This window comes from Saccopteryx bilineata, chromosome 10 (genome assembly GCF_036850765.1).
Source record: "Saccopteryx bilineata isolate mSacBil1 chromosome 10, mSacBil1_pri_phased_curated, whole genome shotgun sequence".
NCBI classification, from domain to species: Eukaryota; Metazoa; Chordata; class Mammalia; order Chiroptera; family Emballonuridae; genus Saccopteryx; species Saccopteryx bilineata.
Window position 1 is genome coordinate 62,621,573 of NC_089499.1, and position 12,823 is coordinate 62,634,395.

The window sequence follows — 12,823 nt, forward strand, 5'->3', positions numbered from 1 at the left end:
ACAGATGGCCAATAGGCATATGAAAAAATGCTAATCATTAGAGAAATGCAAATTAAAACCACAATGAGATATCATCTCACACCAGTCAGAATGGCACTCTTCAACAAAACAACACAGAATAAGTGCTGGCAAGGATGTGGAGAAAAGGGAACCCTCTTGCACTGCTGGTGGGAATGTAGACTGGTGGCTACTGTGGAAAACAGTATGGAGATTCCTGAAAAAATTAAAATTCAAACTGCCTTGACCCAGCTATACCATTTTTAGGAATATACCCCAAGAACACCATAGCACTGTTTGAAAAGAAGAAATGCACCCCCATGTTTATGGCATTGTTCACAATAGCAAAGATCTGGAAACAGCCCAAGTGTCCGTCAGTGGACGAGTGGATTAAAAAGCTTTGGTACATATATACTGTGGAATACTACTCAGCCATAAGAAATGATGACATCGGATCATTCACAACAGCATGGATGGACCTTGATAACATTATACTGAGTAAAATAAGTAAATCAGAAAAAACTAAGAACTATATTATTCCTTACATAGGTGGGACATAAAAATGAGACTCAGAGACATGGATAAGAGTGTGGGGGTTACGGGTGGAGGGGAGGAGAGGGAGCAGGTTGGGGGAGGGGAGGGGCACAAAGAAAACCAGTTAGAAGGTGACAAAAGACAATTGGACTTTGGGTGATGGGAATGCAGCATAATCAAATGTCAAAATAACCTAGAGATGTTTTCTCTGAACATATGTACCCTAATTTATCAATGTCACCCCATTAAAATTAATTTTTAAAAAAAGAAGCAGAGATAGTAGACACTCATTTGCAGCTGGTGCATTGGACTGGCAGTTTCTGAAAAATTAAATATACAGTTATATGACACAGCTTCCCCCCTATACACCCAAGAGAAATTAAAAAATGGGACAAACAGAAAACAAATCATAAATGGTGGTTTAAATCCAACCATGTCAGTAATCACTTTAAATAAAAATGGTCTAAACATTACAAACAAGCCTCAGAGATTGTCAGACAACATAAAAACACAAAGTACAACTATATATTGTATATAAGGGACATACTTTAAATATAAAAATGGGTTAAAAGTTAAAAGATGGAAAAATATAACATAAAAATACTAAGAAAATAAAGCTAAGTCACTCCCACTAGGATGGCTATAATAAAAAAGACAGACAACCAACTATTGGCAAGGATATGAAGTAATTAAAATATTCATGTATTTCTGATGGAAATGTAAAATGTCTTTCAAACAGTTTGGCAGTTCTTTGGTATGTTAAACATAGAATAATGATATGACCCAGCAATTTCAACCCTACATTTATATCCAAGAGAAATGAAAGCATACATCTGACAAAAACTTGTATATGATTGTTCATAGTAGCATTATTCGTAATAGTCAAAAAGTGAAAACAACTTAAATGTCTATTAATTTTGGATAAATAAATTTTATATGTTTGTAAAATGGAATATTATTCAGCCATGAAAAACAATGTACTGATACATGCTATAACATGGATGAATCTTGAAAGCTTTATACTAAATGAAAGACATTCACAAAATACCACATAGTTTACAATTCCGTTTATATAAATGTCCAGAATAGGCAAATCTATAGAAACAGAAAACATTAGTAGTTGATTAGGGCTTGGGGTAGAAATGGGAGTGGAAGCTACTAGGTATGGGATTATTTTTAGAAGGTAAAATATTTTAAAATAAGATTGTGATGATAATTGTAAAACTCTATTTACTTAAAAAAACATTGAATTGTACTTCAAATGGATAGATTGTAAAGTGTGTGAATTACATTTCAATAAAGCTGGCTTTTTAAATAAAAGCTAGAGGTCAATTAATATTAGAAAAAGAGTTCAGAATATGGAATATTATCAGAGATAAAAGAGACATTTCATAATGATAAAGAAGGTTCACAAAGAGGACACAATAATCCTAAATGTGTATGTATCCAAAAACAGAACTTCAGCAACCTGTTGAGACTGAATCCTATCAATAACCACTTCAGTAAACTTGGGTGCATGATTCTGCCCTAAACAAGTCTTTGTATTTGATCACAGCCCACCTGAAAACCTGCAACCTCGTGAGAGATCTGGAACCAAATGGACTTCGCTAAACCTAGCCTAAATTCCTGATCCACAGAATACTGTGAGATAACAAAGTTTGTTATTATAATCTTCTCACTTTGGGGTAATATGGGGTTTACCCCAGGAAAGCAACATTTGTTTCACATTTGAAACTCAATAAATGTAATTCAAAATATCAATAGAAAAAGGGAGAAAAACCGTATGATCAACTCAATAGTTGTAGAAAATTTTTTTTTACAAAATTCCAATGCTTCTGTAATAAAAAATTCTTGGCAAATTCTGGAAAAAGAAAATTTCTTCAACTTGATAAAGGGCACCTACCAAGAGTCTACACTTCTTTATTGGTGAAAATATGAATGTGTTACACTGAGGACCCAGGTTCAAAACCCCAAGGTCTCCAGCTTGAGTGCAGACTCATCCGGTTTGAGCACGGGCTCACCAGCTTGAGCACAGGGTCATCGTCTTGAGTAGGGTATCATAGACATGACCTGGTGGTTGCTGGCTTGAGCCCAAAAGTTGCTGGCTTGAACCGAAGGATGCTGGCTTCAGCAAGGGCTCACTGGCTCAGCTGGGGCAACCCTGGTCCAAGGCACATATGAGAAAGCAATCAATGAACAACTTAAGTGCCGCAACTGCGAGTTGATGCTTCTCACCTTCCTCCCTTCCTGCCTATCTATCCCTTTCTGTCCCTTTCTCTGTCTCTCTCTCTCGCTCATTAAAAAAATAAATAAAATAATAAAAATAAAATGACATCGCTCTTGCATATAACCTATATTTGCAAATAGGTTACAGCCTAGATATCACTTCACTTGCATGGATAGGTTTGGTATAGTTCTCAGAATACAACAAATTCAAATTTTGCTTTTTGGAACTTTCAGGGAGTTTTTTATTTCTCAATATTTTTAATTTGCCATTAATTGAATCCACAGATGTGAAACCAATGGATACAGAGGGCTGAATATATATAGAAAACCCTAAGGAATCTTAAAAAAATAATACTACCAGAACTAATAAGTAAGTTTAGTAGCAATGTCTCAAGATTCAGTGACAATAAACAAAAATTCATTGTATTTCATAAAAATGAAAATTACTTTACAAAAAATATCATTTACAAGAAAATCAAGAAAACCTGAAATACTTTAAGGGATACATTTAGGAGAATATTTGCAAGACCTGCACAACAGAAACTATAAAACGATTTATAGTTAAAGAAGATTTAAATAATGATGAAATACATACTAGGGTCACATATTAAAAGATTCAATTTTAAGATGGCAAGTCATCCCAAATTGATTAAGAGTCAATGTAATCTTAATCAAAATTCTAGCTGGCTCCTTTATAGTAATTGATGGGCTGATTTTAAAATTTATGTGGATATATAAAAGCCCTAGAATAGTCAACATAATTTTGAAAAAGAAGAAATAAAATTGGAGAACTTATAATACCTGATTTTAAGACTTATCATAAAATTATAAAAATCAGGACTGTGGTATTAACACAATACATTTTTTTTAAAAGACAGTTTGATGTTAGCATAAGAAGAGATATAAAAATCAGTGGGAAAGAATAGAGAATCCAGAAATAGACTCACAAGTGCTGGCAGGCAAGATGGCAGTGGAGTAGCAGAAGTTAACACTAACCTCCCAGGACAAAATTAGAATTACAACGAAAATATAGAACAAAGCCCTGGCCGGTTGGCTCAGCGGTAGAGCGTCGGCCTAGCGTGCGGAGGGCCCAGGTTCGATTCCCGGCCAGGGCACACAGGAGAAGCGCCCATTTGCTTCTCCACCCCTCCGCCGCGCTTTCCTCTCTGTCTCTCTCTTCCCCTCCCGCAGCCAAGGCTCCATTGGAGCAAAGATGGCCCAGGAGCTGGGGATGGCTCTGTGGCCTCTGCTTCAGGCCTAGAGTGGCTCTGGTCGCAACATGGCGACGCCCAGGATGGGCAGATTATCGCCCCCTGGTGGGCAGAGCGTCGCCCCTGGTGGGCGTGCCGGGTGGATCCCAGTTGGGCGCATGCGGGAGTCTGTCTGACTGTCTCTCCCTGTTTCCAGCTTCAGAAAAATGGGAAAAAAAAGAAAATATAGAACAATCAACTAGAAATAGATCCATGAATAAAAAGTCCATTGAATTTCAACAAAGATACTAAGATAATTTAATTGGGAAAAGATAGTATTTTCAATAAATAATGCTAGAACAACTGGATGCATACATTAAAAAAACTGAATCATGACCCACATTTCTCAGCATATAAAAAGTTAACTTGGTAATAAACCCAAATATGACAGTGAAAACTATAAAATTTCTAAAAAACAAAAATAGAAGCAAATCTTAGTGACCATGAGTAGGCAAAGATTTCTTAGAACACAAAGAGAACAGAATGAACCTTAAAGGGGAAAAAAATGATAGACTGAAATTCATTAGAATTAAAAATGTCTACTCTTTCAAAGACATGGTTGCAAAAATAAAAAGTCAAGGCATATACTGGGAGAAAATATCTGCAAAACATATTTCAGATAAAAGACTTTTATCCAAAATATATAAAGCCTTTTTTAAAAGTTAGTAAAGGTCCTGGCCAGTTGACTCAGTGGATCGAGTATCAGCCTGGCATATGGACATCCCAGGTTTGATTCCCAGTCAGGGCACACAGAGAAGCGACCATCTGCTTCTTCCTCCCTCTCCCCCTTCTCTCCCTTTTCCCCCCTCTCATAGCCAGTGGCTGGATTGGTCTGAGCATCAGCCTCAAATGCTAAAAATAACTCAGTTGATTCAAGCACCAGACAGGGGTTGCTGGGTAGATCCCTGTCAGGAAGCATGCAGGAGTCTGTCTCACTATCTCTCCTCCTATCATTTAAAACAAACAAACAAAAAAAGTCAATAAGAATATTCATAATATAGCCCATTAAAATAAATCCAATACAAATACCCAATTTAAAATATGCAAATTATTAGGACAGATACCTTATTTTTTAAAGGATACACAAATGGAAAATAATATATTAAAATATGTTTAACATAACTAGTCAACAGAAAATGCAAATTAAAACCACAAGGAGATATCAGATATACTCAGTAAAATGACTAACTTGAAAAAGACTGACAACTACAAAGCTTGGAAAGGATGTGGAAGAACTGGAATTTTCATTCACTGCTAGAGAGACTGTCAATGGTACAATTTCTTTGAAAACAATTAGCAGTTTCTTAAAAAGTTAAAAATACAGGCCTGACCTGTCGTGGCGCAGTGAATAAAGCATTGACCTGGAAATGCTGAGGTCACCAGTTCAAAACCCTGGGCTTGCCTGGTCAAGGCACATATGGGAGTTGATGCTTCTAGCTCCTCCTCCCTTCTCTCTCTCTCTCTCTCTCTCTCTCTCCTCTCTAAATGAATAAATAAAATAAAAATTTTAAAAAAAGTTAAAAATACAATTCCCTGACTGACTAGTGGTAGCACAGTAGACAGAGCATCGACCTGGGATGTTGAGGTCCCAGGTTCCAAACTCAGAGGTTGCTGACTTGAGCACAGGCTCACCAGCTTGCGTGAGGGGTTGCTGGCTTGAGTGTGGGATCATAGACATAATCCCATGCTCACTGGCTTGAGCCCAAAGGTTGCTGTCTTGAACCCAAGGTCTCTGGTTTGAGTAAGGGTCACTGGCTTGGGTGGATCCCCCCAGTCAAGGCACATATGAGAAGCAATCAATGAACAACTAAAGGGCCAACTACGAGTTGATACTTGATCTCTCTCCCTTCCTGTGTCTGTCTCTCTGGCTAAAAAAAAAACCTTCCCATACCACCCAGTAATCCAACTCCTAGAAATGATAGCATATGTCCACACAAAGACCTGTATACAAAAGACCATAGCAACTTTATTAGTAATAGCACAAAAATGGAAACAACCAAATGTTGATCTCAAAATGAATGGATAAATCATATATCTATACAGTGAGATACTATTCAGCAACAAAAGAAGTTCATATTGATACATACAACATAGACAAATTTTAAAAACTTTACATTAATAAAAGCAGCCAGACATAAAAAATATATATGTATGATTCCATTAGGAAAAAAAAAATGATAGTTAAAGTATGTCAGCAGTTGCCTGAGGTCAGGTTTAAGAAGAATTGACTGGGATGGAATACAAAGAAACCCTCTGAGGTGTTGAAAATATTTTATAACTTAACTCTGGTGATAGTTGCATGGGTGCATAAATTTGTCAGAACTGTAGTTTCAATGAGTTCATTTTATTGTATAAACTAAACCATAATAAAATTGATTTTTTAAAAGTTAATCATTCTTGGCCCTGGCTGGTTGGGTCAGCGGTAGAGCGTGGGCCTAGCGTGTGGAAGTTCCAGGTTCAATTTCCAGTCGGAGCACACAGGAGAAGCGCCCATCTGCTTCTCCACCCTTTCCCCTCTCTTTTCTATCTCTCTCTTCCCCTCCTGCAGCCAAGGCTCCAAGGGAGCGCTAAGGATGGCTCTATGACCTCTGCCTCAGCTCCTAAAATAGGTCCCATTGCAGCAGAGCAATGTCCCAGAGGGGCAGAGCATCGCCCCCTGGTGGGCATGCCGAGTGGATCCTGGTCAGGTGCATGCAGGAGTCTGTGTGCCAATGCCCACCCTCTTCTCACTTCAGAAAAAAAATAAAAAAAGTTAATCATTCTCGAAATTAGTCAAGGATGGAAAAGGGAATGGATTGATGAATAAATATGTGATTAAGCAAACATAGTAAAATATTAGAATACAGGTGGGGCTCTTTATAAAATTTCTTCAACTTCTTTCTATGTTTAAATATTTCATAATAAAATACTGGAAAAATTAGAATTGCTATATTGTACTTTACAAATAAAATATGAATAGTTAATAGAAAGAGATAAGATGAAGAAACAAAAGCCTAGTTTTAACCAATAAAACAAGGTCCCTTCAGGAGGTAGAAATCTTTTCTATTCAATTGCCTTTTCCCCACTGCTGCCAGAATTATCTTTTTGAAACTCAGATACAAGTATATTACTTCAATGGCTAAAAACTTCCAAAACAAAGTACAAACTCTTGAGCAAAGATACCTGAAAATTTTTGCCTATGCTCCAACTTACATTTCCAACTTCATAATCTGAATCTACCTATAAACATCTACTTCAAAGCCTAGATCACTTTTCACTTCTTTAAAAAACCTTTACCAATTTCCCAAAGCAAAAGCAATCATTCCCTTCTCTGTGCTTCCACAACACTTCACCCATATATCTGTATTCCAGTACTTATCTCAATGTATCATAGTTGTTATTTCAATGTATATTTGATTCCAGGCCAAACATAAGTTTCCTGAGAACAGTGTTAATATATTATTTATTTTCTTCACCAAAATCTTGCTAGTTGTTTGAATGTGATGAATCAACAAGTGAATGACTAAAGAATTGTGAGGCAAATATTATATATAAGTTTACTAAAATGAAGTTTTGCATAAGAAATTCTACTAACTTTAATTGAAACCTTTATTTTCTAGAATAGAAAGATCATAATTTAAAGAGAAATTCAAAAGGCATTAATAAAAAACAGAATTACCACTTACCTCTGTGTATTCATCAAAGGTATGATCTTCTGCCTGAAAAGTCTCTATCAGTTCAACTGCAGTGCCATCAAGGAGCCAATTATAGTTTTCAACTGAAAATTAATCATTTAATTTAAATTTCAATAATACCCTTTTAAAAAGATCAAGTGCTTTTTTTTATATGATCATGGAATTGAGTAGCCTATTCAATTAAATATTATTAATAATAGAAACAGAATGAAATAAAATAGACTTAATAAGCAAACCAGGTTAAACACAAATGTCTTAAAATAAAGATAACAGCGTATGTAATAACCTTAAAATAACTTAGAGATACAAATAAATCAGTTAATAAGAGGTTTTGCTTAAGAGAATGTCAAATCACAATTATCTGTCCTGGCCTCATACATACCTGAGGAGACTATAAAATTGAACTGCAGGTTCTTCAAAACTATTCTTAGAAATTACCTTGCTTTCACCCCCTTTTTAGATTGCTCCTTATCCTACATCTCTTCTTCCTGCTTTTTAGCTTTATCACCCTGCTCCTGTTAACATTTGCCCTTTGGACCAGACAACAGAATTCAAGTTTCTTAGCTTTGATTCTTAATGCTGCCAAAAGCCTTGTCCACGCTAACTTCTGGCTCTCCCTGCTCTTTCATGACAGCCCCCAGACAACCAAATATCTGACCAAATTCTAGTAAAAATAAAATATTCTTTTGTGATAAACAAACAAGTTGAAATATTTGCCACATATACCGTATGTCTCATGATGTTTTCTTGCACCTTCTAAGTTACGATGTACTGCCACCTTCAGTGTATCGAGAGCCCACTGTAACACGTGCTCGGGAAGTTCTGTGTCAACATTTACAGTTGTTGAAGTTCCTGATAGCCAAGAGGGTACTGTTTGGACATTCTAACATAAATAAAAAAGACAGTTGATGAGACAAATATCTGTGTAACTAATCTATATGTAGACCTTATATTTTTAAACATCCTTTTCAGATTTCAGTGGCTCAAGGAAACATAACTTGATGTAAAATAATGACTTAAGTTTGTATAATTTGTAGTCTAATATAAAACTAAGTTGAGTTTTTTTATATCATTCAACAAATATTTATTGAGTAACTATAATGTCAAAATGACTATACTAGAAAGCTCTAGAAAAGAAAAACATAATTTGACTCTTGTGCTTAAGTAGCTCACAACTCAGTAGGGAAGATGAGACATGCACAAAAATATCATTAAGTACAATAAAACTTCTAAGAGGCAGGCATCATCTTTAGCCAGGAGACTTTCTCAAACAGAAAGCACTATTTTTATTGTAAAATAAATTGAAGAATGGAAATAAAACAGAGTTATAACATTTTATGTATATAAATACTTTAAAGAACTTCAACTCAATGTAAAATTCTGAAAAAGAGACATATAAAGAAACCTGATCAAGATAAATACCTGCAGTGCTTCAGCTATTCGCTCTACCAAACCCAAAACAACATCTTCCAAATCTTGAAAGGTAGGGTAAAATTCCATTTTATCATCTTCAAATGTCAATTCCATCTTAAATATTGGCAGGCCTCGTTGATCTTCTTGGTCAAAAAGTTTTACAAATCCTTCTACAGTCCTCTTTAAGAGATCTTTTAGCTGCATGATATCATAAATTACTATTGTTTTAGAAAGTACAAATTTCAACCTTTAACTAAACTCATTGAACTTATAGTAGAAAATTAAGTCATTCTATCAATCCATTTAGTCCTGAATACTCAGCACAATATGTTCTTTTTCTTTTTTAGCGTGTGCATGCACGAGAGGGGGGGGAGGGGGAGGGAGAGAGAGGGACAGACAAATAGGGAGGGAGAAAGATGAGAAGCATCAACTCATTGTGGCACTTCAGTTCATTGATTGCTTTCTTATATGTGCCTTGACTGGGGAGGGGGAGCTTCAGCACAGCCAGTGACCCCTTGCTCAAGCCAGCAACTTTTGAGCTCAAGCCAGCGACCATGGGGTCATGTCAATGATCCCATGCTCAAGTTAGCGACCCTGGGCTCAAGCTGGTGAGACAACGCTCAAACCAGAGACCTCAGGATTTCGAGACTGGGTCCTCAGTATCCCAGGTTGATGCTCTATCCACTGCACCACTACCTGGTTAGGCAGCACAATATGTTCTTAATAAACGTAGTCTAAAATAATAAATAGAATAATATATGCAAGCTTTAACCTTTTTATAGATTATCAACACTTAAAACGACAACTCGGAATCTTCCACATTTTTAGTCATTTTGTCCCTGGTACGGAAAACAATCCAGAAGACCAAACAACACAGTGAAGACTAAGGGGAGGGTAGGCCTGCAATACGAGGGTGAAGGTATTATGGGATGACATGCACATGAGGTGAGGAACAGTAGTCAAGATACAGATTACTGCTATTGACAGAAGAGCCAATTGTTGAATATTCAAAAATTTTGTCAGTTACTAAACCTTTGGATGCTTAAAAATCACCATGGTGGGAATATTTACACTGTGGAAATTAGCAAACAGTACAAATCAGGGTTGTTGTTCTCATTGTTTTGGAAAGGCAGATTTTTAGCACACCATTAGTTGAAGGTAAAGCCCCTGAAACTTAGGAATGTGCACAATAAGTTACCAAAGTATCAATAATGCTTTTTTATAATGAACCAATTATTAGAAATTTATACAAGCAGACAACTATAGATCTAAATGATCTTCAATATGTTCCTCACCTCTTTACTTCTTATCAAATGATCATAGTTCTCTTAAGGGAATAAAGATAGAAATAAAATCATGTATATTAGTTATAGTATTATATACTAAATATTAAACAGATAGTTATATATATATAAAATCTTTTAAAGATACATGGCAAAATTTATGGAAACTTTGAAGATCTTTACCAACCACAAGGGAAAGTTTTTTTTCAAAACTATTTTTCTAGAATTGTATTTCCTCCCCCCCCCCATTAGCAATACTTACTGAGCATTACAGTGTACTGGACACTATAGAACATTCAAGAAAACATTGTCCCTACTCTTGAGGAGCTTAAATTCTAAAAGAAAAAAATAACACCTCTTTTAAAATGGTAATTTTGTTTGGTGTTTTTGCAAGGTACTGAGAAAATAGTCTGTAGGGTGAACTTTGAGTATAACTCAACCCCATTATTTAAAGAAGAGAGGAAGAAGAAGGATTTTAAATACAGTCCACAACAGACCATTCAGGATAGATAATTTTACAGGGAGATAACCCAATATTATCAACTAAGGAGAAATTTGCTGCAGTAAAAAGGATGAGGGAAACAGTTTATAAGATGCAAGCAAAGGAAGCAGGGTATCTTTAATCATTGAATGGAACCAGAAAGAAATGACAAAAGGTTTAAAAAGGTAATCCCATGCACTTGACAAAAAAAAAAAAGACTAAAGAATCAAAGTTGAAGTCAGGCTATAAGAATATCAAAAAATTTTTGCCTGACCAGGTGGTAGTACAGTGGATAGAGTATTGGACTGGGAAGCGGAGGACCCAGGTTCAAAAATCCAAGGTCACCAGCTTGAGTGCGGGCTTATTTGGCTTGAGTGGGGGCTCACTAGCTGGAGCGTGGGGTCGCAGGCTTGAGCGTGGGATCATAGACATGACCCCATGGCCACTGGCATGAAGCCCAAGGTCACTGGTTTGAGCAAGGGGTCACTAGCTCTGCTGTAGACCCGTGGTCAAGGCACATATGAGAAAGCAATCAATGAACAAGAAATCAACAAACAACTAAGATACCACAACGAAGAATTGATGCTTCTCATTTCTCTCCCTTCCTGTCTGTCTAACTCTCTCTGTCTCTGTCAGAAAAAAAAAAAAAAAAAGAATAGCAAGAAATTCTTAAAAACAAAAGTGATTTGAAAGCACAAAACTTACAGTTAATGCTACCCCATGTCATAATGGGCCAAGACCAGTATGGCTTCTGAGGTTATAAAATGCCATATACTAAATTTAAAATGCAACACACTACTTTTTTTAAAACAATCCCCCACCTCTGAAAAAAAAAATCAACAGCTTTTTTTGGGTAGGGGAGAGGTGATAAGGGTGTTTGGGATGTGGTTGGGAACATTAGTAATTCTGTTAGTATTATTTTGTTGTTATGATAAACAATTTATTTAAACTTGGTAAATGTCCATTAGCTACTAAGAAGGAATACGGAATAAATTCCCAAAAATGTACAATTTCCTTCAGAGAAGTTTCAGAACCAAAAGACTGATTAACATAAAAAGCTGTAGAGTAGTTGAAAAGTCCATTCATGAAACTTTTATTTCACTTACATGAACTTATCATATTACCTCATGTATAAGACGCACCTTTTTTCAAAATATTTGATGTCTAAAAACTGGGTGCGTCTTATACAGTGGTTGTAGGGGTTTTTTACTTGCATTTCTCGCTTTTTTGCTCTCGTTTTTGCACTCATTGTTGAAGACAGTGATTCATCATCAGACACAGATGAGGACAAGCTAATGGATGGCAGTTTTGACAGTGATGAGGAGTTGTATCAGTTTTATGATGAATAAAACTTGAGTTCAATAACTATATGTAATACTTTTTTTTTTTAATTTCAGGCCCCAAAATTAAGGTGTGTCTTATACATGGGAGCATTTTAAACATGGGGAAATACGGTAATACATGTATTCTTAACAATTATGCTTAGATTGTTCATGAAAGTTTCATAAAACATTAAACAAAGCTAGCCATCATCTCAAGTTATTTCCCTAATAACTATTTTTACAGCACATGCATGTTAGGCAAGTATCAAAAAATAATAATAATAATGACAGGTCTTGCATGTCAGCCACTGAAGCTTTGGGGCCATGTGAGCCAAGGCCATGGTCGCACTGGAAAGCACAGGAAGCACCTGGGAGGCCGAGGTAATGTTGGTGGCTTGTGTCATCACAGGGCCAACTTCAACAATATCACCAAGATCACTTTGGAAAAGTTAGGATGAGGCATTACCACTTAAAATGGAACCGGAGTGTCTTCACAACTATCAACCTGATAAACTGCAGCCCTTGGTCAGCGAGCAGACACAGGAAAATGCTGCCAAAAACAAGACTGGAGCTGCTTCTATCATTGATGTGGTGCGATTTGGCTACCACAAAGTTCCAGGAAAGGGAAAGCTCCCAAAGCAGC

At 36.3% G+C, this 12,823-nt stretch overlaps 1 protein-coding gene across 1 annotated transcript in view; it reads right to left on the minus strand.

The window, feature by feature from the left end:
* DNAH12 (dynein axonemal heavy chain 12) overlaps window positions 1-12,823 on the minus strand; it is a 376,621-nt gene that overhangs the window by 338,673 nt on the left and 25,125 nt on the right. Inside the window, exons 9-11 of the mRNA XM_066245398.1 lie at window positions 9,104-9,292; window positions 8,408-8,564; window positions 7,673-7,764 (exon numbers count right to left, since the gene is read on the minus strand). Of these exons, the coding sequence (XP_066101495.1) occupies window positions 7,673-7,764; window positions 8,408-8,564; window positions 9,104-9,292 (438 nt within the window). The remainder of the gene's footprint in view (window positions 1-7,672; window positions 7,765-8,407; window positions 8,565-9,103; window positions 9,293-12,823) is intronic.